Here is a 24,617-nt window from a genome sequence, read left to right on the forward strand (position 1 = left end):
GCTCTTGCTTCCAGACAGTTTTACTGAAAGATGTCTCTGGTATTCACTCACACATCAACTCTGAGCTAAATGCTTAGGGAAATATTTGAAGTGTCTACTGACACTGCCAGGTCAGGTGGAACCTCCCATGCATTACCATCGTTGACTCACAGTACTGTAAGAATAACAGACACCTGTAGTCCACACCTACAATTGCACCTGTGTCATGCTCGCCTACCATTCATATGCATGGTGTGATGGTTTACATTCAGTGTTTTACACAAATACCACATAGTGTAGCCTATGTATTTACATCAACACGTTTCATACATTCCTTGTGGTCTTATTCTGTTGTAGACTGTGATAACTGATAAGTCACTACATGCTTAGCCTACTGTGTGTGTTCTTAAACATTCCCTACATCAGTTCTGCGACTTTGTGCTGCTCATGTTGCGAAAATATGTAGCCTAACTAACCATTACGTTATTTTCAGATTTCATTTGAAAATGCATTCAGAGAATATTCAAATGGACCGTTTGTGAATGATAACAGAACCATCGCTGTGTATTTCCGACCGAGGGGCTGTCAACGTGAACTGCCAGCGTTCTCACGCAGGCGTACTGCGTAGCGGAGGCCATGTTAAAGTTTAGTGAAGACTGGACGTGATTCTCTGACGCCCTGTGTTTCTGCGTTCGTTTACGACAGTTTTATAATATCGGCGTTTTTAAAACAATCCGATCCCAGGGATCGGGCTTCGGATGATGAATACCAGTCTGGACTTGTCTCGGCGGAACCCGCAAGAAGATTTTGAGCTCATTCAGAGAATCGGGAGTGGAACGTATGGAGATGTGTACAAGGTAGCCTAGCTATCTGCAGCAGCTAGCTGACAATTTTGGTGTTATTCGGGGTAGAACACAAAACGGCAACACGTAGCTAGTTTTTCATTTTTGTGTCATACGTTTGTGATTGCCTCGCGAACACTATTGGTCTATAAAAACAAGTACGCAGTTGCTAAAATTTGCTTGTTAGCTAAATCCGTGGCTGCTATTGCCGTATGCGTAACATAGGCTAGCACACTGGAGGATTTCTGGTCTTAACTTCTTATCGTTATAGCAGATTGATCGATATAATCTCACTGCTGTTGTGTTTGTGATAAACAGGATGACGCAGTCGTTGTTGCGTCTGCTGCGCAGGCTGTGCGCTTTTGTGTACGAGTGTGTGTCTTTGTTGCATATTGCGTGTCTTGGTGGTAACAGGGTAGTCTTTATGCTCCGTCAAATGTCCTCAGCAAGTCTGCGGCTGCATTTCCACAACAAACCAGGCCCTGCGCAATTCCTCCCGTCTCTCGACCAGCGGAGCTGACAGGAAAAATGCCCGATTTCAAGTTATGCCATAGTAAACGCCTCCTTCACATCCCAAACAAGCAATTAGATAGGCTAATTGCCGAGCACACTCAAGTTGGGAGGAGACATGATCTCCTGTCTTCTATGCAGTTACCATGTAACTGTGTTGAGAATTTGCAACATTGTATCACACAGAGCGCCCACAGCGAATATTTTGTGGAATGCGTAGAGTGGGTTATTTTCGTTCGGAAGTGGTAGGCCCTCACCCATTTTGGAGGTGTAGAAGTATTTAGGGGATTTCTAGAAGCTAGGACTGTTTGTGCACACACGTGTTTACTTGTGTTTTTATTATTATTATTATTATTATTATTATTTTCAGAAAGAAAACGACTGTTGTGTGTGTGCAAGTGTGTAACTATTGTGTGTAGGATTATAGGACATTTTTTAATACTGGTGTGTGTGAGTGGGTGAGAGAAAGAGATTGAGTGTCAGTAGTGAGTTGTCTTGTTTGTTGGACGTCTTGTGTGTGTGTGTGTGTGTGTGTGTGTGTGTGTGTGTGTGTGTGTGTGTGTGTGTGTGTGAGAGACTGCATTCAATAGAGCATGAGGCATGAGTAGGGCAGATAACGGCTGGCAGCATTTGCTGTGGAAAACTAGAGCGTGTACCAACTTCCCAAGTATGTCTCGCTGCTTCTCCAACTTCCTCTGGGGAAAGGAAGTAGCCAAACATGAGGATATCAGAGAGACAGAGTGAGAAAAAGTATGGTGTGTGTGTGTGTGTGTATGTGTGTGTGTGTGTGTTAGCTTCGTCCATCCTGTTTGCTCCTGATTGTTCGCTTTTCCTCCACTGCTTCCTTGGTCATTAGCAGTTCAATTGAATGTGTGTGTGTGTGCTTGCGTGTGTGTGTCAGCCAACAGCTGGACCAGTATTAGAATGGAATGTCCACTTTAGACAGATTTCCCGTTGAAATGGTGTTAAATGGATTTAGCAGTTTGGGAAGAGGGACAAGCTGAGCGGGAAATATTGAGAGAGTGATGAGAGAGAGAGAGAGAAAGAGAGAGAGGAAGGGAGACGACCCAGTTTCATGGCTTTTGAGCAGACAGAAGAGCAAAGGCCAGTAGTGTTGCCCGACCCCAACTGCTGACCTTTTGTGATGACTTAAGCTGCAAACAGCTTTCAGTCGCACTGTTGCTATTCCACCAATGTCACTCCATTTCAAATTAATGCAGTGATGTGTATGTGTCTCTGTGTGTGTGTGTGTGTGTGAGAGAGAGAGACAGTGAGAACAAGATCAGCAAGGAGTGAAATGCCTCATTGCTGATGGAGAGGCCCGTGGCGTGTTGTGTGTGTGTATATGTGTGTGTGTGTGTGTGTGTGTTTGGTGTGTGTGTGTGGTGTGTGTGTGTGTGTGGTGTGTGGTGTGTGGGAGGGGGCTAGGGCAAGTGCACCCATCGTCTGGGCTCGTCTTTGTCAGTGAGGATTTTACACACAGCCGTGTTAATGACATCAGTCTTATGGGTCAGCTGTAAATACCCACCCAATCACAATTGCTTTCTGACAAGCTTATGACACACCATTAATGTCCACACCTATCTCATGAACAAACAAACCACACACACACACACACACACACACACACACACACACACACACACACACACACAGACCCACACACACTCACCCACACAGACCCCCCCCCACACACACGCACCCACCAGCCCACAGAACTAGGCATCAGGCTACCCTCAGAGGTGAATGTGTAAAATGACATGTGATCTGATCCAGTGGAATCATCTATTGATACACGTCTCTTGTTCTGTATGTGTGTATGTCTGTTTTTGTGTGTGTGTTTGTGTTTGTGTGCGCATAAAGAGAGAGAGGTCTAATTGAATTAGTAGTATTTATGATTGGACACATCTTTCTAATAACGGAAAACAATGACACCGTATATCTCTCCCTGGCTCTGGCAGATGACATCAGCTCCCCCGTCTGAAGTCTCCTCTGTTTGACAGCCAGTCAACATGGACACTCAGAGGATTCTTTGTTTCTGTGTGTGTGTGTGTGTGTGTGTGTGTGTGTGTGTGTGTGTGTGTGTGTGTGTGCGTGTGCCAACGCTTCTGCCGTAAGAATTCCAAATTGGCAATGCCAGCCAACCTCTGAGGAGGGGCTGTCATGTCCCTTTTTATTTCTCGCCCTCTTCCCTATGCAGATTGTCTTATCACACTTTGAGTATGCTTGTTTTGTTTGTGTGTGTGTGTCTGTGTCTGTGTCTGTGTGTGTGTGTGTGTGTGTGTGTGTGTGTGTGTGTGTGTGTGTGTGTGTGTGTGTGTGTGTGTGTGTGTGTGTGTGTGTGTGTGTGTGTGTGTGTGTGTGTGTGTGTGTGTGTGTGTAAACATCCGTGACTAAGAGCAGGGATTATACGTGTGCTCATATTTATCAGACAGGGAAGTTTGTGTGTGCGCCTCATTCAGCCTGGCAGTGACATCTGATCTCAATTTCCCATCAAACTCTCACAAGACCTCAATCAGCTCGTCTGTAAGTTAGTTAGCTCGACAAACTTGATATTGAGAGAGTGCTGGACACTGAGGGATAGACATAGAGATAGATAGAGAGATGTGGAAATGGACACTAGACTGTGAAACTCTACTGTGCTGAAGAACAGAATGGCAAGAATGCATGTGCCAATGGCGTTGCTTTATTCATCTTTGTCTCATCTAGTATTATTTGTGCTTCATAAACATGCAAATATGTCCGCTGATAATGCATTCCTGCACATAGTGAATGTCGGAAAAGCAAACCGAATGAAGAGCCTGTGTTTATCTGGGTGTATGGGCTAGTGGCTCGTTGCGGTGGTCTATTTTTGCCTCGCTCCTATCTGCCTGCCATACCATAGGGCCAGTCACACGAGGAGAGGTTAAGTGGAGGGTGGTGGGAATCGGGGAGGCAAGGCGTCCAGGGGCTGTCAGTCAGCCAGTGTTTCCATCAGCGCTGTCTCCGATAATCAATGGCCCGTGTGTAATGGAAGGGCCTGGCTGACTGGCCCTGGTACCAGGGCTGGGGCTCTGGGTACTGCTCCTGCTGCCGGGGCCGGGGTGCTTGTTGTGCTGTTTTGTTTAGTTTAGTGGGGGATGGAGGGGTGGGGGTGGGGGCAGGGTGGTGGGGGTGTCGCGGAGCACGGGCTCTTCAGACGGGCCTGGTGCTCTTAGTTGTGCCGGAGTTATCTCACCCGTGTGTCTGTCTTTGTCCCCTCTGTCCATCAGGCTCGAAATGTCAGCACAGGAGAGCTGGCCGCCATTAAAGTCATCAAGCTGGAGCCAGGTAAGGAGTTCACATGATGCACTATTGTCCCCAAATACTCCCTACACTTTCCCATTTCCTCTCTCTCTTTCTCTCTCTCTTCTTCTCTCTCTCTCCTCCTCTTTACTCCTCTCTCCTTGCTTGTCCTTTTTCCTGTAATCATCTACCCTTTCTCTTGTTCTCTCAACCCCATCCTCTTTTCTCAAATCCTCCTTTTCTCCTTTCAAGTTCACCTCCTCTCCATCTCCTCTACTATCCTCTCCTCTCCTCTCTGTCTCCTTCCTCTCTATTGCTGTATTGGCACCTGTGTGAATGTCTCTGGCACATAGCTGGAAGTGGTTGATTAAATCAAGTAATTCCACTAATCTCCTCAGCCATGCTCACTCATACACAGGAGTAAGGAGGGGGGGGGGGGGGTGGCAGAGGCTGGGGGTTAATGTTTAACCAGGGACGGATGCCACGGTGCCAGTGTGGAAACAGGTGGTTAAACACACTCGACCAGGTCGTCCGGCTGGAGTTCAACAGACCGTTACAACGCGTTAGGGTTTGGTTATGCATGTAATTACGGGGCAGCGAGGGTGAAGCTTAAATGAGTCGCTGTGTGTGTGTGTGTGTGTGTGTGTTGGAGACAGAGAGAGAGATTCTTATCTGTAATGGTCTGGCTGCTCTCCTGCTTATTTTAAAAACCCTGCTCAGGTTGACCCCTCTTGGTTCACTTTCTCGCGCAGTTTATCGCCTCAGTCCTCCGGCCCTTTGAGTCACGGCTAAGTCGGATTCATTTTAATTGTTTGTTGAATGGATTTGTTTTCCGTTGTTTCGCAGGCGAGGACTTTGCCGTGGTGCAGCAGGAGATTATCATGATGAAGGACTGCAAGCACTCCAACATCGTGGCCTACTTCGGCAGCTATCTCAGGTCTGGATTCCGTAGCCCCACATCTCCCGTGCTCTTGTAGGCCTCGGGCTAGATGAGGCGCAGATGAGAGTCTCTCTTAAGTGTTTATGCAGCAGGCTCAGTGCAGGCAGCACGTGACAGGCCTCGTCTTGTCTTGTGTTTTCCAGGAGGGAAAAATTATGGATCTGCATGGAGCATTGTGGAGGAGGATCCCTACAGGATATTTACCATGGTGCGAACAAAGATGCCACTGTTCCCCCCCAAAAACCAGTTGTGTGCATGAAGACATGAAGACGCAAATAGATCCACACACACACACACACACACACACACACACACACACACACACACACACACACACACGGATACAGACTTCTCCATGCTCACACAGATGCAAATGATATGGCCTGGAACATACATTTTTATGTTTTTATTTTTATCTTGCATCCACCCATTATTCTTTGTCCTTTTCTTCCTCAGTGACGGGGCCCTTGTTAGAATCCCAAATTGCGTACGTGTGTCGGGAAACCCTACAGGTACGTCCTCTCCTACAGGTCCTCTGCCATCATGCCCTGCCCTTTCAGTCGGGGCATACACTAACTACTATACATTTTCCCACATACAGTAACTAACTACTATACATTTTTTTGTCTGTGTGTGTGTCTGTGTGTGTGTGTGTGTGTCTGTCTGTGTGTTCTAGGGGTTGTACTATCTCCACAACAAGGGCAAAATGCACAGGGACATAAAGGTATGTCAACATATGGCATTCTCTCCGTTTATGCACATTTGTGGCTTTAAATGAAGATGTTGAAAGTTGAAGTGGCAGCTAATATGTGGAACCTATAATGAGTGTGAATCAAGAAAGACTTGTTCCTCCGCGCTTCTGAATTCCAGTCTGGTGCTTCATGTCGTGAAATGTATTGTAGAAAGGGAGAAGGATCACCAGAGTACACAGAGTTGGGTTTTATTTTTTTTTATTTTTATTGTGGTGCATAGCAGACTTATGTTTCGATGGGTGTCTGTACCATCTCTATCAGAGTCCATGAAACAATTGAAGCCCAAGTCTGTGTGCTCGGGTGATCCTTCTCCCTCCCTATATGATGCATAATGCTCCTAATTGGATTATAGTACGGAGTATGGAGTGCAGGCTTAAGGACCCTTGGTCTGTCAGTTAAACTGCTGAAATGTTTTGTTCTATTTCTTATGCCTCTGGTGATCTTTATGAATGTTTTTTTTGTTTTTTTATTAGGGAGCAAATATCTTGTTAACAGACAATGGATATGTGAAACTAGGTAAGTACAGTATATCGTGCTGGCCTTCAGAATATGCCTACCTCATTAAACCCCATCTGTCTGTGTGTGTGTGTGTGTGTGTGTGTGTGTGTGTGTGTGTGTGTGTATGTATCTGATAAGTTGTCATTAGGTGTAATATGATTATCTGTCCTGTATGTGTGTATACATATGTTTATGTCTGGGTGCCAATCTGTCCTTATGTGGGTCTGGTCATCGCCTTATCTATCTGACTGTGGCGTACATACACACTCTATCTGCTTATCTGCAGCGTCCCTTATCTGTCTCTCATGCGTCCCCGTCGGCCTGTCTGACTCTCCACCCCTAATGTCCACCTACTTGTCCCCGTCGCCGTGTCCATCTCTGTAGCGCCCCTTTCTAATTTTGACCTCTGTGTGTCCCTCTTTTCTCCAGCTGACTTTGGGGTCTCGGCCCAGATCTCGGCCACCCTGGCCAAGAGGAAGTCCTTCATCGGCACGCCCTACTGGTAATCTCCCGCCCCTCTGCTCTCCTCCACCAATGGGAGTCGTTGCATAACCTACTGTATTCTAGTGGCCCTTGTAATCTGTGTTTAGCAATCCTGCTGCCTTGCTGGTGTTTGTTATGGGTTTAGGGGTTTTATGTAAATACAGGTGCGTGGATGTGCATGTTTTTTTGGGGGTTTTTTTCAGAAAAAAAAGTCAGTGCGTTATTGGATTTTTAAGGGATTGTTTTAATAAGTCAGTGGCCTTGAGCTGCACTTGCGTCAGTTTTCTTGATTAATCCCACAGGCCTTTCTGGCACGTGGGTATTTGAAACCCAACCACAGAGCCATAAATTATCCCAACCTTTAGTAACTGCTCCATATGCTCTTTCTCTCTTGCGTTTTTATTTTTCATTTTTTGCATCTTTTCCCTGTCTATTTTTTTCTCATATATGGCTCTGTCTCCCTCCTTCTCTCTCTCTCTCTCTCTCTCTCTCTCTATCCCCATTCTTGTGTCTATCCCTCTCTCCGTCATTCCTACTCTCTCCACTTACCTTCTCTCTCTCTCTCTCTCTCTCTCTCTCTCTGTAGGATGGCTCCAGAGGTGGCTGCGGTGGAGAGGAAAGGGGGGTATAATCAGCTGTGTGATATCTGGGCCGTGGGGATCACCGCCATCGAACTGGCTGAGCTGCAGCCTCCCATGTTCGAGCTGCACCCGATGAGGTGGGTGAAGGCCCGTTCCGTGCACCTCAGGCTGCCAAGAGCTGTGGTTGGTTTCCAGAACATTCTTCAAGAAAGCGGCTTTTTTTTTGCTCACGCTCACGCTTGCTCTCCCCACCCTCTTTGTCTCTCTTTCAGGGCTCTGTTCCTGATGAGTAAGAGCAATTTTGTACCACCCAAACTGAAGGATAAAGTGAAATGGTAAGAACTGTTTGTGTGTGTGTGTGTGTGTGTGCGTGCATCATCTGTATGTTTGTGTATTTGTGTGTGTGTGTGTGGGTGGGTGCGTGCATGCTTGTGTTTCGTTTGATATGAGAAGTTGTGGAAATCCGACAGGCTCTTCTGTGTTATGCCGTCCCCCCCCCCCCTTCACACTTTATCAGGAAGGATATTTCATTTCCTTGTTGAAGTGTAAGAACACAAAGCCTGTACCGTGCGGTTTCAGACACGATGGTAGAACAAAGCAGCTGAATGAGGGATTACCTAACCCACTCAAGAACGCTTAGCGCAAGGAAGTAGCGTAGCGAAAGGTGCAGCGACCCTTCAATGACCTGTCAGTGTCAGTGTGACTGTGAAATGGTCCCCTGGAGTTGGATGTCAGGGTTTTCACGTTCTTTCGTCTACATTACATTTATTCATCTAGCAGATGTTTTCATCCAAAGCGACTTGCAAAATGCGGAATAACATTCAAGCTACAAACTCTTTGAAATCCTTGAGAGTTTGTGCATTTTAAATAAGTTTGTGAGGCCTTTGAAAGGGAAAAATAGATAGATAAATAAATAGATAAATAAATATGGGTCATCGAAAGTGCTTGAGTTGTATTATGTTAGAAAAGGAAAGAGACAGCATACTGTCTTCACTGTAACACAACAACGTTGCGAAGTGTTCACACTCTCAAGTCGTTCTCTTTTTAATTGTTGTTGGTAAGCTTCTGTTAAAACGTTCTCATAGTTCTCATTATCAAAACTCTGTTGTAACAGTACTTGACTTTGATCAGTGCCAAACTGTGTGGTGTGCTGTGCTGTGGTCCTTGATTTGAGTTTATCTGGAAAGTCATTGAAAAGTCCTTGAATTTGATGTTTTAAGAAGGTGTGGGAAATCTCTGCATGTGCTCACAATCACTCTCCTCTTTCCCAAGGACCAATAACTTCCACCACTTTGTCAAAGTGGCCCTCACTAAAAACCCCAAGAAGCGTCCCACGGCGGATAAAATACTGCAGGTGATCCCTTTTTGCCCCGTCTCACCCATATCCTGGTGGAAGCAGACATCACTTCCTGCTGTGACCTCACTTCCTTTCTGTTTTGTCACTCGCAGCACCCGTTCGTTTCCCAGCCTCTGAGCCGCACACTGGCCATCGAGCTCCTGGACAAGGCCAGCAACCCAGACCACACTCCCTACAGCGACCAGGAGGACGATGACCCCGAGCCAGAGGTGAGGGCTTCAGGGCCTGCTGCAGGCACTCTGGAGGGGGGGAGGGAGGGAGGGAGAAGGCTTAGACGAGGCTGGGTGGCTGAGTGCTTCTACTGGGTTGTTATTTTGCAGTCTGTTAAGGACACTTGACTGTGGAGACTGTGGTCTGTCTTCCTGTGTGTCTTGTCGGTCTGTCTGACTGTCTGCTTGTCTGACTGTCCTCATATGGTCCTCCTAAATCTTTGCTCCTGCTTTTCATTTTTTTCTCGCTCTCTTTCTCGCTCTCTTTCTTTCTCTCTCGCTCTCTCTATCTCCCTATCTGTCTTTCTTTTTTGATCTGTCTTCCATTCTTTCTCCCTCCTCCTTCCCTTTCTTTCCTTCTTTTTTCCCTCTTTCTCTTTCTTCTTCTCTCTCTCTCTCTCCCTGTCTCTGTGCTGAAGTATTAGGAGCTGTCATTTGTGTTGGGTGAGCTCCTCTCTTTGCTGCCTGCAGGTACCTGTGTGACCTGTATGATCAGTGTTGCCATGCTCATAATACCAGCTTGGGTGTGTGTGTGTGTGTGCGCGCGCACGCTCTAGCCTGTGGAGTGCTGGAGTCTATTTTTATACTCAACTGCCTGTGTGTGGGTGTGGGTGTGTGTGTGTGTGCGAGCGTATGCACGTGCAAAATGGAAGTATGTGCAGTGATCATAACAAATACCTGCCAGTATTTGTTATTAGACTAGTTTGAGTGTGTGGGAGATTTTTTGTGCGTGCGTGTGTGCGTGTGTGCGTGTGTGCGTGTGTGCGTGTGTGTGTGTGCGTGTGTGTATGTGTGTGGCACGTTACTGCCAGCTTGCTGCGGTTCTTTACAGGGTGTGATGGAAAAACATGGTGGCACAGCTGAACTGGAGGGGAGAGCTGAGGAAGCACTTTTGTGTGTGAGGCTCTGTCAAGCCTCCCCGTGGGTCAGCACACACACTCACTCTGTTTCTGTGGGCTTGTGTTTTTGTTTTGGGTTTACAGTCGCCTGTGTCGGTCCCCCATCGGATTCGCTCAACCAGCCGCAGCACTCGGGAGGGGAAAACGCTGTCAGAGATCAACTGTGAGTCTCCATCTCTGTGTCTCTGTGTGTGTGTGTGTGTGTGTATGTGTGTGTGTCTGGACTTCAGTTAACAGAAGCACACAGTTTTGGATTGCTGATGACCTTGGAAACATACATCTCATGAAACCTTCTCTTTCTCTCTCTTTCTTTCTCTCTTTCTCTCTTTTTCTTTCTCTCCCTCTCTCTCTTTCTAACAGTCGATCAGGTGAAGTTTGACCCCCCCATGAGAAAGGAGACGGAGCCCCATCATGAACCGGTGTGTGTGTGTGTGTGTGTGTGAGAGAGAGACTTTTCTTCCCGTTGCGGGTTTGTGTGTGTGGGGGTGTTTGTGTTTTGCTTGTGTTAACAGTGTTTTTTCTCCTGGCTTATTCAGGATCTGGAGTACAACCAAGATTCCCCAAGCCTGCTTGGTGGAAACAAGTAAGAGTGTGTGTGTGTGTGTGTGTGTGTACTGTATGATCGCTTAGGCCTGAGAGAACTGATGATAAAGTGCTCACACCAGAAAGCCTTGCTGCTCTATCTATCTAGAACAGAAAGTTTTTGCTGTCCCACTCCCAAGGTTGCGATCCAGTTCACGTCTTCTTCATAAATCCTTATTACTAACAACTAGAGAGAGAGGGGGGAGGGTGATGGTGTGTGTGTGTGTGTGTGTGTGTGTGTGTGTGTGTGTGTGTGTGTGTGTGTGTGTGTGTGTGTGTGTGTGTGTGTGTGTGTGTGTGTGTGTGTGTGTGTGTGTGTGTGTGTGTGTGTGTGTGTGTGTGTGTGTGTGTGTGTGTGTGTGTGTGTGTGTGTGTGTGTGTGTGTGTGTGTGTGTGTGTGTGTGTTTGGGAGGGGGGGGGGGTGGTGAAAGTATGATTCTATGGTTCTAATTTTTACACAGTACCTTTTGAGGTCCTTAAGTCAGAGAACTGTTGTTAGTGTTTGCAAATTAGACATTGCTGTTGGACAGAAGCCAACAATCTCCTCAGTTTCACTCCTCTCTCTCTCTCGCTCCTTCCCCCCGTTCTCTTTCTTCCTTTCTCTTTCCCCCCCTCAGGAGTCTGTTGAAGTCGGTGGAGGAGGAGTTACAGCAGAGGTAAGTGTGGTCCTTCTGCCTGCTCCCCGTAGTTGTGGATAGTTGGTAGTCGTAGTTGTGCCCGACACCAGCTCACTGCCCACCTACCCACACATACACACACACCCACCCACACCCACACACACACACACACACACACGCCAGCCAGCCAGGCCTGAAGGCAGGCCGGACTAATGAACGCTGCTTCACATGCTGCTAATCTACCTCATGGCTATGCGTGCGAGCGTGCGAGCGTGCGTGAAAGAGAGAAAGAGAGAGAGATAGACAGATGACTGAGTAATGATGTTGGAGTCTGAGCTGGGATGCGAATGAAGGAAGCTTTTGCATGTTTGGGTGCATCTGGATTGATTTGTGGGTGATTGAATGTGTATTTGCTGTCTGTGTACGTTTGTGTGTGTGTGTGTGTGAGTGTGTGAGACATAGAGAGAGAGAGAGATGGGAATAATTGCACTTGTATGTTCTGTTATGAGTGCTCCTTTTGCTTGAATGTGTGTTCTAGCAAATGTGCAGCTGGGAGTGTGTGTGTGTGTGTGTGTGTGTGTGTGTGTGTATGTATGTGTGCATTTTGAAATATGTTCAAGCAAACGGCGGGTGTGTGTTTATGTGTGTGTTCCCTCGCTCCGCTGGCTGCCATGCTCACTGAGCCTTGGCCCTATCTTCATCTTCCTCAGGGGTCATGTTACACACTTAGAGACTGGGGAGGATGATGATGGTGATGGTGATGATGATGAGGAAGCCCCGCAGTAAGTGTGTGTGTGTGTGTGTGCGTGTGTGTATGTGCATGCATTTGGTTTCCTCACTCTCACACCCTCACGCCACATGTCATCACCATCACACACACACACGCACCATACACACACCCTTTGATCCTTTGATGGTCTCTCCCTGATTTATGCATGGTGGATGTCAGATGATTTTTACCTCTGTTTGTCCCTGATTTGGCTGGACTCTTGGTGCACTGTGCTGTCTCCATAATGGCTTCGGTGTCACACACACTCTCACAGACACACACTCTCTCTTGCTTTCTCTCTCTCTCTCTCTCTCTCTATCCCTCTTCCTCTCTCTCTCTCTCTCACACACACACACACACACACACACACACACACACACACACACACACACACACACACACAGCAGAATGTGTCTGCTTCCTTCTGGGTTTGGGGGGGGGGTTCTCAAATCCTGCTGCTGTTTTCTTCTTGTTGCTCATGCAAAGAATTTCATGGGCTGGCCCCAGCATTGCTCTGACACGTTTGTAGCACTAGGCTGCTGGCTGATCCCAGACCAGTGGGACATCAGCCTGCTCTTTGCTGTGCAAGTGGACACGGAGGTCAGCCAGCGTCAGTTCTCTGCCACAGATGGGAATGTGGACCATGTTCTGAATCTGCACCACAAACAGAAAACGGCATGCTCAACTAAGTTTAGGAAATGAATCTTAAGTTTTAGTTTTCAATCACTTCAATGGATTTAAGCTATCTCGTAACTACATGCTAGCTCTAGCAACTACTTGATGAAATGACTGAATATTAAATAGCGGTTTTCTGCCATTCATAGATGAACACTTTAGATGAACACTACAATTTAGCACACTTATAGAGGAAATCAAGATTACCAGTGGAAGTCACTACTACTGTCCTGTGCTCCCACCAGACACCCTGACAGCTCTGTACCTCTGTACCCCCATACACACCAACAACCAGATGTAGTTCTTCAGGTTTTAGAACCCCACACATCAAAACCATTCACTGTTCTGTGTTCAACATAGTGTCCAGTGTTGTCCAGTGATTTCCGCTGTCAGTGACTTGAGTGTTGTCTGTTGTTTGTGGTCATCGCGCTCATGCTGCGAGATGACGTGGGCGGCCGTGATGCTTAACGCATGTCCACTGCCGCTTCCTGAGCACATGCAGAATGTCCACCTGCCTGGTGTTTGTAAATGTCTATGCACCCGTGAGCACATGTGTAATGTGTGTGTGTGTGGTCTTTTGTGTTCACACTGTTTGTTTACTTCAATCGGATGAGTAATCGGTGTGTTATTTTGATCATTAACAGAGATGACTAAAGCGGAGGTGGGCTATGCTTGGGGTTTGGTGGGTTGGGTAATTCTGGGATTTTTAATTGGTTCTTCTTGTGTGTTTATGCACTTAACGTCTCTGTTTATTACAGCACTACAAACACTACAATAAAGAGACCCAAAGTGCCCCCGCCACTGCCCCCTAAGGTAGGACCGGAGGCAATTAAGATGCAGGCAATTAAGATGCAGACACACTCACAAGTAGTTGTCCGGAATATTCTAGAAGTTTTTTCGTAAAATATCCATGTACCTCCAAAAATATTTGGCATGGAGTAGTGTTGGTATTAAAATAATGAAATGAAATGACCATACAGTACATGCTTAAGAATTATGAACACATACAAACAAATGATAATCGTGAACTAAGAATGAAAAAAACAAACAAAAACAAATTCAAAGTGTTGTGTTATTAATGAAAATAAATAGTCCCTTGTTCATGGTATGCTGTGACGCATTGTGCTGGTATAGGTGATGGCTATGGCTGTTATAATTCTGATAATATATATGTCTAACATATGTGCTGCTAATATATATTTCTAATACATACATTTATCTCTCGCTCCATAGCCCAAGTCCCTGTGTGCAACTCCGAATCATAACGGGCCGATCGACGAGGAGGGCGGCAACGACGGCACCATCAAGCGCTGCCCGCCGACGTCCCCCTGCCCCACGCCCCCCTCTCGGCCCGCGCCCTGCGTGCCCCCCAGACCCCCGCCTCCGCGCCTGCCCCCGCACCGCCGCAGCAGCCTAGGTAAAGTGGCGTCCGAGCGCAGGGACAGGGCTGCTCCGACCCAGACACGCACCGTGGGCGCCGAGCGAGGGGGCGACGACGACACGTTTAGCTTTTGGCAGTGGCTGCATGCTGAGGAGGAGGAGGAGGAGGAGGAGCAGGAGGAGCAGGAGGATGAGGAGCAGAGAGTGGTGAAGGAGGTGGTGGAGGATAAGGAAGTGGAGGAGGAAGAAGACAGTAAGCCACAGTGTTTGGCCCTGTGATTGGTAGATAGAGCTATCAATCAGTAGATAGTCCTGTCAGATGATGGATTTGTCCCAGCCATGATCCCGCCTCCAGCAGTGGTAGTAAGAGAGTAGTATCATTCCACAGGCTTCACTAAAGCCCTCCCTCCCCCTCCTCTAGGTCCTCCTCTAGTGGGTAGACACCACCATCCTAACAGCAGTGACTTGAGTGGGCAGAATGAAGTAGACTAGAGGAATGTGTAGTAGAGAAACAATGATAGGTGTGTGTGTGTGTGTGTGTGTGTGTGTGTGTGTGTGTGTGTGTGTGTGTGTGTGTTTGTGTGTTTGTTCATTTACTGATTCTGTTTCTGGACACAGGTAATGGAGTCAGCCCCTCCCAACAACAGAACGGAGAGAAAGAGAGACAGTCCACCCTGCCTACTATTCCCCTCAGGAGAGAAAAGAAGGACGTTCCGGTAATGGCTCCAGTGATTAATTCAGTCACCTTTGTTTGAGTAGCTTTTTGTCTACTTTTTCATATTTATTTGCTGTGATTGTTATTTACCTTTTCTGTCTTACCCCCCCCCCCCCCTTTCCCCCTCCAGAAACCCATCTGCAATGGCTTGCCCCCGACTCCTAAAGTCCATGTGAGTGGACTTCTTCATTTTCTACTCTTCACACTCATCAGCACACCTACTCAGAGAAACATTAGTGATATAATGACCCAAGCCGCTCTGGACGGTGTCCAGTGGCCGAGCATATTTTCACAATTAACTCCGACACTAATTGAGGGGAAAAAAGTAAAAAGCCTCTCTCAAAAAAGCTTCTCCCATGCCCGTAGTTCTCACGCTGTCTTGTGTTTTCCCCATCAGATGGGAGCATGCTTCTCAAAGGTGTTCAACGGCTGCCCTCTGAAAATCCACTGCGCTGGATCCTGGATAAATCCGGACACGAGGGGTAGGCAGCATTATATGAATGTGGACTCTTCCAGCATAGTGCACTGTAGCTTCATTCTCATATGTGTCATTTAACATAGATACCAATAATGGTATGGCCTAACTGAACATCCTGGAGTGCTGCTATTGCTAACTGTATGGTATCGTATGAATTTGACTAGCTGATAACTATTAGAAATTGATGTGAGCTGGCTCTTTGTGTCTTGATGGATATGGATATTGAGTGAGGATGACCTGTGCTGTGTGTCTTGCTCCAGATGAGTATTTGCTCTTCGGCGCAGAGGAAGGGATCTACACCCTGAACTTGAACGAGCTGCATGAGAGCTGCATGGAGCAGGTGAGTGGGACCTGTGTTTGGAGAGGAGGGGAGGGGAGGGGAGGGGAGAGGAGAGGAGAGGAGAGGAGAGGAGAGGAGAGGAGAGGAGAGGAGAGGAGAGGAGAGGAGAGGAGAGGAGAGGAGAGGAGAGGAGAGGAGAGGAGAGGAGAGGAGAGGAGAGGAGAGGAGAGGAGAGGAGAGGAGAGGAGAGGAGAGGAGAGGAGAGGAGAGGAGAGGAGAGGAGAGCTGTAGGATCAGATTGAGTTTTTGTTTTCCACTGATCTGCAACACTCATGCTCTTATTCTCTGTCCTCTAGTTGTTTCCACGGCGATGCACATGGCTGTATGTTATGAACAACTGTCTGTTGTCCATATCTGGTAAGACCGAGTCATGAATCTCTCCTGGTCAACCATACCTGGTTCAATCTGTCATTTCCTTTTCTTATTTGTGCGATCGCTGTTTTTTTTATTTTATTTAATGTATTTGTTCTCATGTTTACCTTTCACAGGCAAAGCCTCTCAGCTCTACTGCCATAACTTGTCCGGTCTGTTTGAGCAAGCTCGGCAGATGCAGAAGCTGCCCGTTGCCATACCAACGCATAAAATCCCAGACAAAATCATTCCAAGGTACTGTAGTCTTGGGGCTGGGCGACACCTTATATGACATCTGCAGCCATTCAGAGTAATGATGAATTAGTACTCAGCAAGTGACCAATGTTTGCTTTGTGTAGGAAATTTACCGTGTCCAACAAGATTCCAGACACGAAAGGGTGCCAGAAATGCTGTGTAGGTGAGTCATCTGTGTGCTGTGTGTCCGTAAGTGTATTTAACGTCACAAACTGTTCTCTGTGGTGTTCTCTCTGATCTTTGTTTCTTGTTGTTGGTCTTTATCATTGTGACATTTTTACCACGTGCCTCTTTTCCATTACACGACACAAACAAGTCAAACTGGATTGTGTGTGTGTGTGTGTGTGTGTGTGTGTGTGTGTGTGTGTGTGTGTGTGTGTGTGTGTGTGTGTGTGTGTGTGTGTGTGTGTGTGTGTGTTGCAGTGAGGAACCCCTACACGGGTCATAAGTACCTGTGCGGAGCCTTCCAGTCGAGTGTGATTCTGCTGGAGTGGGTGGAACCCATGCAGAGGTTCATGCTCATCAAGGTCAGTCTGTGTGTATTCTGACAGGAGACACAGAGAACACACACACACACACATTGGCATGATGCCGCCACGGGTAGTCCTGCCAGATAATCATTTTCATCTATTTAATCATGCATCTATGCAGCTTATTTTTCCAACTGCTTTACATAGATAATCGATTTATGCTGACATGCTTGGGCTATACGACCAAAAATTACGATAATCTTTTTGATGATAAATCCATAATGTTTTCTCTTGCATTGGCACGATTCCAAATACCACTTTAATGCATGCCTTTGGGATAAAAATCTTGATAGACATCACGGTTGTTGTAAAGGACATTCATGCATAACATTGTGATGACATTTGTATTGTAGGAATACTATATGGTCATCATTTATACTTAAAAAATCATCACAACCACATAACAAATACAACTCATAATTGTAGTTAGTAGTAGATTAAGAGTAATGGCTACATACATTTCAATCAACTGCCCGCGCGCGCGTGTGTGTGCTTTGTCCTTCCCCAGAGTATTGAGTTTACATTGCCGTGTCCACTGGAGGTATTTGAGATGCTGGTGGTGCCCGACTTCCAGTACCCACTCATCTGCCTGGCGGTCAGCAAGGGCAGCGTTCCCGACCAGGTGGTGACCTTTGGCACCATCAACCCCAGCCTGACCACCCCCACCTTCACCGAGTCAAGTGAGTGCTGCAGCGTGAGGGGGGATGATGGATGTGAGAGGGGGGTGTTAGTGATGGTGTTCTAGTCATGGTTAATCATGTAGATGGAATTCAACATGCAAAGAAGCTATTGCAGTGGAGGCATGGTGCCTTGGCATCTATGTTTATTTTTTTATTTGGTTGTATATGGTGGCAATCATATTCACACTGAAAGTTGCCATGTATAATTGTATTAATGTAGTGTTTGCAAATGCAGGATTAGCAAATGATTTTGTTTTGACATCATAGTATTATTATTATTATTATTATTATTATTATTATGGCTCATGTGAATGAGAATTCTGAAGAGGAGTCCAGTCTAACCAGCCTCTCCACCCTCAGATACGCCGCAGACCTGCGTCATCCATGTCACCCAGCTGGAGAGGGACACCATCTTAGTCTGTCTGGACCGTGAGTAACTCTCTCTCTCTCTCTCTCTCTCTCTCTCTCTGTGATTCTTCTCTCTTTCTCTTTCTCTCTCTCTGTGATTCTTCTCTCTCTCTCTCCCTTTCTCGCTCTCTCTGTGATTCTTCTGTCTCCTTTGAGTATCCCCCTCAGTGTCCTTCTCTTCTCAGCTCTGTCAGCTCTTTGTCACTGCCTGTGAGCTGACTGCTAATGGAGAGCATGTGACTACACAGCAGATTTATTTTATTTATTTATTTCACTTATGTCTGTCAGACACTTTCAAAATGGACTGCACACCCTTGTTGCAAAAATGGCAAGAATCCAAAAAGCCCACACTCAAACCCTTTACCAAAGCAGCTGGTCTTCCATCAATTGTCATAATCAGATTTGTACTTAAGAATGATGTGAATGTTGTGTGATGGTGTTGTAATGTGTGTGTTTTGAAGGTTGTATAAAGATGGTGAATTTAGAAGGCAGACTGAAGTCCAATAGAAAGCTGTCAGCAGAGCTCACCTTTAACTTCCAGATTGAGGCAATAGGTGAGTGCACCTGTTGTGTTGTGTTGTGTTGGGGGCAGTTGTTTGAGTACACCAGAAAAGCCAATGCCCCTCTATGTGGGTTAAGATTAACCGGAGTCAAATTCCTTGTTTTTTTACGCAAACCTGGCCAATAAATCTGATTCTAGTTAAGCAAGTGTTGGACTCGATCATAACTCATGTCTGTGTCTGTCTCGTGTTCATTTGCAGTGTGTCTTCAGGACAGCGTTTTGGCTTTTTGGAGGCATGGAATGCAGGGTCGGAGCTTCAAGTCAAATGAGGTAGTGTGAAGTTTAGCATTCTGTGGAGAAGCGAGAATTTTTGTTGTGTGTTTGAGAATTAACTTTATACTAGTATACAAATAAAGCTATCCTTGTGTAACCTAGGATATGTGATACTTCTGTTTTTGGAGATGGTAGCAGGCAGCCACTGTTAGGGTGCTTGAGTGAGTTTCAAAGGCTTGTTTGTTGCTCTCCCAGATCACTCAGGAGATCTCCGACAGCACTCGCATCTTCAGACTGCTGGGGTCTGACAGGTGAGTTGGCATCAAAGACTCGCGTGGGAGAGATCATTTTTGTTTTCATCTCGTATCTGTTAGTAACTCTGTGTGTGTGTGTGTGTGTGTGTGTGTACGTGCGTTTTAGGACGGTGATCTTGGAGAGCCGGCCCACAGACAACCCCACGGCTCACAGTAACCTGTACATACTCGCTGGCCATGAGAACAGCTACTGACACCCCCCCCCCCTTCGCCCCAGCCCACCTCACCAACGGGACACTCTCCGTTCTCCCCAGCCAGCCTACTGAGCCCCCCCGACTCGGCGCGATCGGAGCTCGCAGACGACCGTTCCAGTCCGGCGGAGACCTTAACAACTCCCCGGGCCAATGCCGCCAAAAGTATACTCCATAACAAATACAGTATAGCTACTCTGCAGCTGCCCGACTACCACTACACGCCCTGATTTACACTAAACTGACGCTTAGGAAGACCTACACACGGCAATGACCCGACGTCAAAACGCCAAGCTGAGCAAAGCGAACAACGACAACAAACTTAGGCACTACAGCAAAAATGTGAAAAATTGCACACACACTTCAGCTAGCTAGTTCAGCGGCAAAAAATGACAACTACTCTTCCCAAGGCATAGTACAACCAGACATTAGCGACTGCCGTTGTGTATAACACTCTGTGGGATCCTAAGGGGGTTGCTTGTTTTTCGCGTAGAGTATATTCACTTCTTTTTTTTTTCTCTTTTTTTTTTTGTCTTTCGGCATGCAACGCAGAAGTGCCCGCCTTAATTGTGATTCCCTGAGGTGGAGTCGCTGCCTCTGCCTTGGGAGAGTGCGACTCTTCTGCCACATGAACTAAGCGGAACACTCCAAGTAAAAAAATCGTGTCGTAATTGTGTAGCTCTCAGAGGGACCACACTAAAAAAAAGCATGAGTGTCGTTAACTGTATCATAATACGGTGCGCGTGCATATATGAACACACGTTTGAAAAACAGAACAAACAAAAAAAAAAATCTTAAAAAAATATAAATAACTAGCTGGTGTGATAGCGTAGTCCTGGAGGTACAAAACCCCCCCGAAAAAGAACTAGCTGTTTCTAACTAGTGTAATCTTTTACGTGGTAGCTCACTAAAGCATGGTTGTCGTAACATTGTAGTTCACGCTGAGAGGAAGTGAACCGGTGGCAGGTGGAGACTTTTGAGACTTTTTTTCTGACCCTGCTGTTCTGAAGGTCTGGCAAGGGTGGAGACGGCTACGGGTGTCTCTGTTTTCACGTCCGTATGTCGGAGCCCTGGTCCTGACACAGTCGCAGTTGGTTACACAGGGCGTGGTTGTAACTGTTTACTGATGCTGTTAACATTCATAGAAGCGATGGACGCCTGGTGTCACAACATGTCCTCAGTGATCCTGTCATGTTTGTCTTTCCCCATTGAAAAAAGTTCTGTTTCGTTTTGTCGTTAGATGCACAAACTACAGTGGAGTACCCCTAATTTATCTTATATAGTAAGAAAGAAAAGTCACCTTGAGACATCTTTTAAGGCAGTTTAATTGTCAGTCAGAGGTCTCGATTTGCTTTTATACTTTATTCAAATTTTTACTTTCACTTTCATTTTTTTATTAACCGAAAGCCATTTGTCACCTTGTCTGTGTTTTTAATGCTTGTTTAATCACTGGTGTTAAAAATTTGCACAAAAAAGGTTTCTTTGAAATGTGCGCATGTTGGTGTGTCTGTCTGTTTGTGTGTGTGGATGTGTGTGTGTGTGTGTGTGTGTGTGTGTGTGTGTGTGTGTGTGTGTGTGTGTGTGTGTGTGTGTGTGTGTGTACACCTATATGCAACACTTGCAGACATACTGTACTCAAGTATGCATCTCCTCACATTGTGCGTATGAATACTCTCACCAGTTCCATGAGGTCATCAGAAAGCTGTGACGAGGAAGCTAGTTGTTCACATTTCTGTTACTGAAAAATAAACTATGACAGCGAAGGTGACTTTAGTTAGCTTTCGTCATGGTTAATGATTCACTTTACACTTAATACAAATCAGCATCTTTAGCCAAAATGCTGTTTAACTTATTTCAATGCATTATCCAACCATGTAAAACACTAAAGCATTCCTTTGAAATCAGTAGCTTGAGAATATAAATATTACATTAAGGTGTAATGCCAAACTCTATCCATTCGATTCATGGCCAAAATTTCCTGGGTGTCGCTACCTCGTGTGGAAAACAAAGAGTGAAATAGGCGTTGATTTGAGTCGATGAGATTAATATCGCTCTGGATGTCCACCATCAGATGTTCAATAATTGTGATCAAAGTAGATCAAACTACATCACCACATTTAACCGTTTTATATTGCAATGCATATGACCTTGTACATAGTGTAAGATATAAATCAGTTTTACAGACTGTATAATTGCCTCTATTTTGTTTCCAATGTGAAACAGATTTATGAAACAAACCTAACTCATTAAAAGACAGAAGTGAAAGCCATTGTTTGTTTGAGTTTGTGTAAAAGTGTTTGTTCTCCCTTTTACATACTAGTGTGTGACTGCTATGTAAATATTGTGATGTTATCATTTTAAAACCAGGCCAACAACATTGTTTGATGTACTTTTGTTTAATTGTCCTAATAATGTTATAATAATAATAATAACAGTAACATTTCATTTTGCAGACCTTTATAATCTGATTGTTCATTATGTTACTCATATGAAGTACACAAATGAACCTCTCTCTTGCTATGTATATAAGATCAGAAAGCAAAGTATTCAATAGAATATTATGAGACAAGTCTGTATGTGAGGCTTACATGTGGGCTGCAGTATGCACTTGAAGGATTGATCCAACCTGAATCTGTAACAGCAAATTTGCTTGTGTTTAGTCCTCTTCAATAATAAAAGCCACATTTCTTTCTAATACGATCATTGCTAGCACAGCTGTGTGCAGATACCACTGAGAAAAAGTCATTGATTCTCTGTAATGCACGTTATATTGATTACATTTGTTCAGGTGAATATGCTTGTTGTAGTAGCATTTACAGTCCAGCAGGTGGCATAAGATAGCTGTGTAGGTGGAAGTCCCATTATTTCATCTGTCTACATAATCAAACAACTCTGCAACCTCTCTACACCATGACAGTCATACAGTGCTAATAATGATTTGAATCAAATTACTTAATCCGCTGCAATGAAAGCTTCATATGACTCACAAAAAGTATTTCCTTGTTTTTCTATTTTGGGAAATGTTCTGTTGTTGAACAGTCTTTGTTGTTTGTAATTGTGCTGCTTGAGATGTAGATGTCCATTGGGGTTCTCTTTCATACGGCTGTACCACGGTCAATCTCTCCCAGACGATGTCCTCGTGCTGACCGTGCTGACTCAGGGTCAGTGCAGCTCTGGCCTTCAGACTTGTCCTTGTCCTTCTCCTTGTCCTTGCTCTCACCACTTGACCTAACTCACACACACATTGAACAGGACAAGTGAATGAATACATTGCAATCATAACTAGACACGTATTTAGCTTGTGAACGTGCGCACATCCAAATTAAGGTGCAGGAGCCAAAAGTCAAAGATTCAATGTGAAAAAGAAGGTCCGTACACTTGCTCTCTGTTTACTTTAATTTATTTGAGTTCAATCCCCAACAAAGTGACGTTTCGAGCACGTCGGCTCTTCTTGTGACAAGTCTGGTGAAGAGCCCAAGTGCTCGAAACGTCATCCTACCTAGACATATACTCTGAAGTCACTATATCACCAAAGAACGTGAGTTCACATAGTGGGTTCTATCCATCTGTGGAAACTAACTATGTTTAGTATCTAGAAAATGTGTGGCTTCTCACTTCTTCTTGAAGAGTTTCTTGAAGGAGCTCCTGAAGCCCTTTCCTCCGTCCTGCTTCCTGCTTCGCTCACTCAGCGGTGTGTGATGGTTCTCCTCCGCCACGCCCCTCCACTTTAGCTCCTCCCCCCACGGCGGGCTCACAGAGTCCTGCGAGAGCGGGCGATCACCCAAATTAGGGTCAGAATCACAGATTCACCAGAATGGGCCCAGATTTAAAATTAACTTAAATGAAATGAAACTACATGAACTACAGTTTTTGTGTGGTATGTGCTAGCATTTGGTTGACAATTACACTTCATTATCTTGCAGGTGGTGTTGAATTATTGAATTTAGTTAGACATAGGACTGCACTTTTAAATTAGGGCCCATTGTGTTTTGCGGCCTCACCTTGGTGTGCATCACGTGTGTCTGGTCCTCCGTGTCGGTGTGTGTGTGTGTGTCGTGGTGCCTCAGGCGGCCCTTGGCGCTGGACTGGCGCTCCAGTCGCGGGTGGACGCCGCCGCGGCCTGAGTGGGCCGGGCTGTCGATGCTGTCCAGCTGCAGGCCGTTGAGCGACTTGCTCTTCCTCTGCACGGCCTGCAGGGGGCGAGGCCTCATCAGCCCCACCGAGTCGGGAGACACGCAGCCGCGGCCCGCCCGGTACGCCCTGCCGTCGTTGCTCCGCCTGCTGGCGGCGGCGGCGTGCGAGGGGTGCGCGGAGCCGGGCGCCGGGCTGCAGCGCACGAAGGCGATGTCGATGCTGGAGTCGGACGAAGCGGACTGGCTGGACGGGCAGCGCTCGCACGCCGAGGAGTCGCCACCGCCGCCCAGGCCCTCGTACGGCAGGAAGGCGCCCAGAGCGGAGGCCAGCGCCGAGCCCGCCCCATCGGCCTCCGGGATGCTCCGCAGGGGCGACATGGGCGACTTGAGGCGCCCGTCGGTGTCGGGCAGGAAGGAGACGGGCGACGGGACGTTGGGCTCGTAGCGGTGCGGCTCGGCCTCCCAGTCCTGGTAGCGCTTCACGTTGACAGCTGCTGCTTTACTGCGGGATCGGCTGCTGGGCTCACTGGCACACACACACACACACACACACACACGTGGGTAGAATGACAAATTCAATGAGTGATTAGATGGTTGGACAAATTCAATGAGTGACTAGATGGTTGGTGATAGGATCATCTAAAAAAATATATGCTCAGATACTTGCAGAATGAGAGTATAAAGAGGCAGCATCTAAGTTTTAAGTAAAACTGAATTGTTCAAAGTGAATTTGAAAAACAAATAAATAACAGCGAGCAATTATGTAACTAAATATATCCACTATTATATGTAATATTATAGTAACAAATAACACCTTCTACTATAATAATATAATCATGATGAGATGAAGGCTTTGCTAGCCCATGAGTAACTCACAGTAAAGCGCTGGGGGAACAGTAGTTAACTGCAGGTTCGTAGTCGCCCATTTTGTAGAGCTGTTTCACAGATGACCTGCCATCACAATGAGAGAGTTTACTGAAGAGGTCACACCACCAGCCCTATCACACACAACACATCCACAGTCCTATCTATTCATAATCTAATTCAGGAGCTACAGACCATACAAACTGTCTCCATACCAGCCACCAGCCATGATTTTACTTTTAAGTG

At 46.2% G+C, this 24,617-nt stretch overlaps 2 protein-coding genes across 3 annotated transcripts in view; one reads left to right on the plus strand and one right to left on the minus strand.

The window, feature by feature from the left end:
- Positions 1-612: 612 nt before the first annotated feature.
- map4k3b (mitogen-activated protein kinase kinase kinase kinase 3b) lies at positions 613-21,639 on the plus strand. Of its 2 annotated transcripts, XM_062519957.1 has the most exons (33): positions 613-836; positions 4,583-4,640; positions 5,442-5,532; positions 5,679-5,743; positions 5,992-6,047; positions 6,212-6,259; positions 6,761-6,803; positions 7,215-7,287; positions 7,855-7,986; positions 8,122-8,184; positions 9,122-9,203; positions 9,299-9,415; positions 10,399-10,477; positions 10,675-10,733; positions 10,851-10,897; positions 11,514-11,552; positions 12,224-12,295; positions 13,716-13,770; positions 14,191-14,374; positions 14,956-15,053; positions 15,183-15,224; positions 15,450-15,534; positions 15,791-15,870; positions 16,167-16,227; positions 16,359-16,476; positions 16,581-16,639; positions 16,900-17,003; positions 17,515-17,686; positions 18,047-18,115; positions 18,556-18,648; positions 18,856-18,926; positions 19,125-19,180; positions 19,290-21,639. In XM_062519957.1, the coding sequence occupies exons 1-33, from the start codon at positions 738-740 to the stop codon at positions 19,375-19,377; spliced, it is 2,658 nt and encodes an 885-aa protein (XP_062375941.1). In that variant the 5' UTR covers positions 613-737; the 3' UTR covers positions 19,378-21,639. The 2 variants fall into 2 exon arrangements, with proteins under 2 accessions (XP_062375941.1, XP_062375942.1); XM_062519958.1 differs by lacking the exon at positions 12,224-12,295.
- A 12-nt stretch (positions 21,640-21,651) lies between these two features.
- arhgef33 (Rho guanine nucleotide exchange factor (GEF) 33) overlaps positions 21,652-24,617 on the minus strand; it is a 4,981-nt gene continuing 2,015 nt past the window's right edge. Inside the window, exons 6-9 of the mRNA XM_062519188.1 lie at positions 24,384-24,458; positions 23,376-24,033; positions 22,990-23,135; positions 21,652-22,602 (exon numbers count right to left, since the gene is read on the minus strand). Of these exons, the coding sequence (XP_062375172.1) occupies positions 22,470-22,602; positions 22,990-23,135; positions 23,376-24,033; positions 24,384-24,458 (1,012 nt within the window). The 3' untranslated portion in view covers positions 21,652-22,469. The remainder of the gene's footprint in view (positions 22,603-22,989; positions 23,136-23,375; positions 24,034-24,383; positions 24,459-24,617) is intronic.

The sequence above is a fragment of the Sardina pilchardus genome, chromosome 18 (genome assembly GCF_963854185.1).
Source record: "Sardina pilchardus chromosome 18, fSarPil1.1, whole genome shotgun sequence".
NCBI lineage: Eukaryota > Metazoa > Chordata > Actinopteri > Clupeiformes > Clupeidae > Sardina > Sardina pilchardus.

Coding starts and splice junctions, on each gene's coding strand:
- map4k3b (XM_062519957.1), top strand. CDS start 738: ATGATGAATACCAGTCTGGACTTGTCTCGGCGGAACCCGCAAGAAGAT. Junction 6,048..6,211: donor TGTGTCGGGAAACCCTACAG/GTACGTCCTCTC, acceptor TGTGTGTTCTAG/GGGTTGTACTATCTCCACAA. Junction 12,296..13,715: donor GATGATGAGGAAGCCCCGCA/GTAAGTGTGTGT, acceptor TGTTTATTACAG/CACTACAAACACTACAATAA.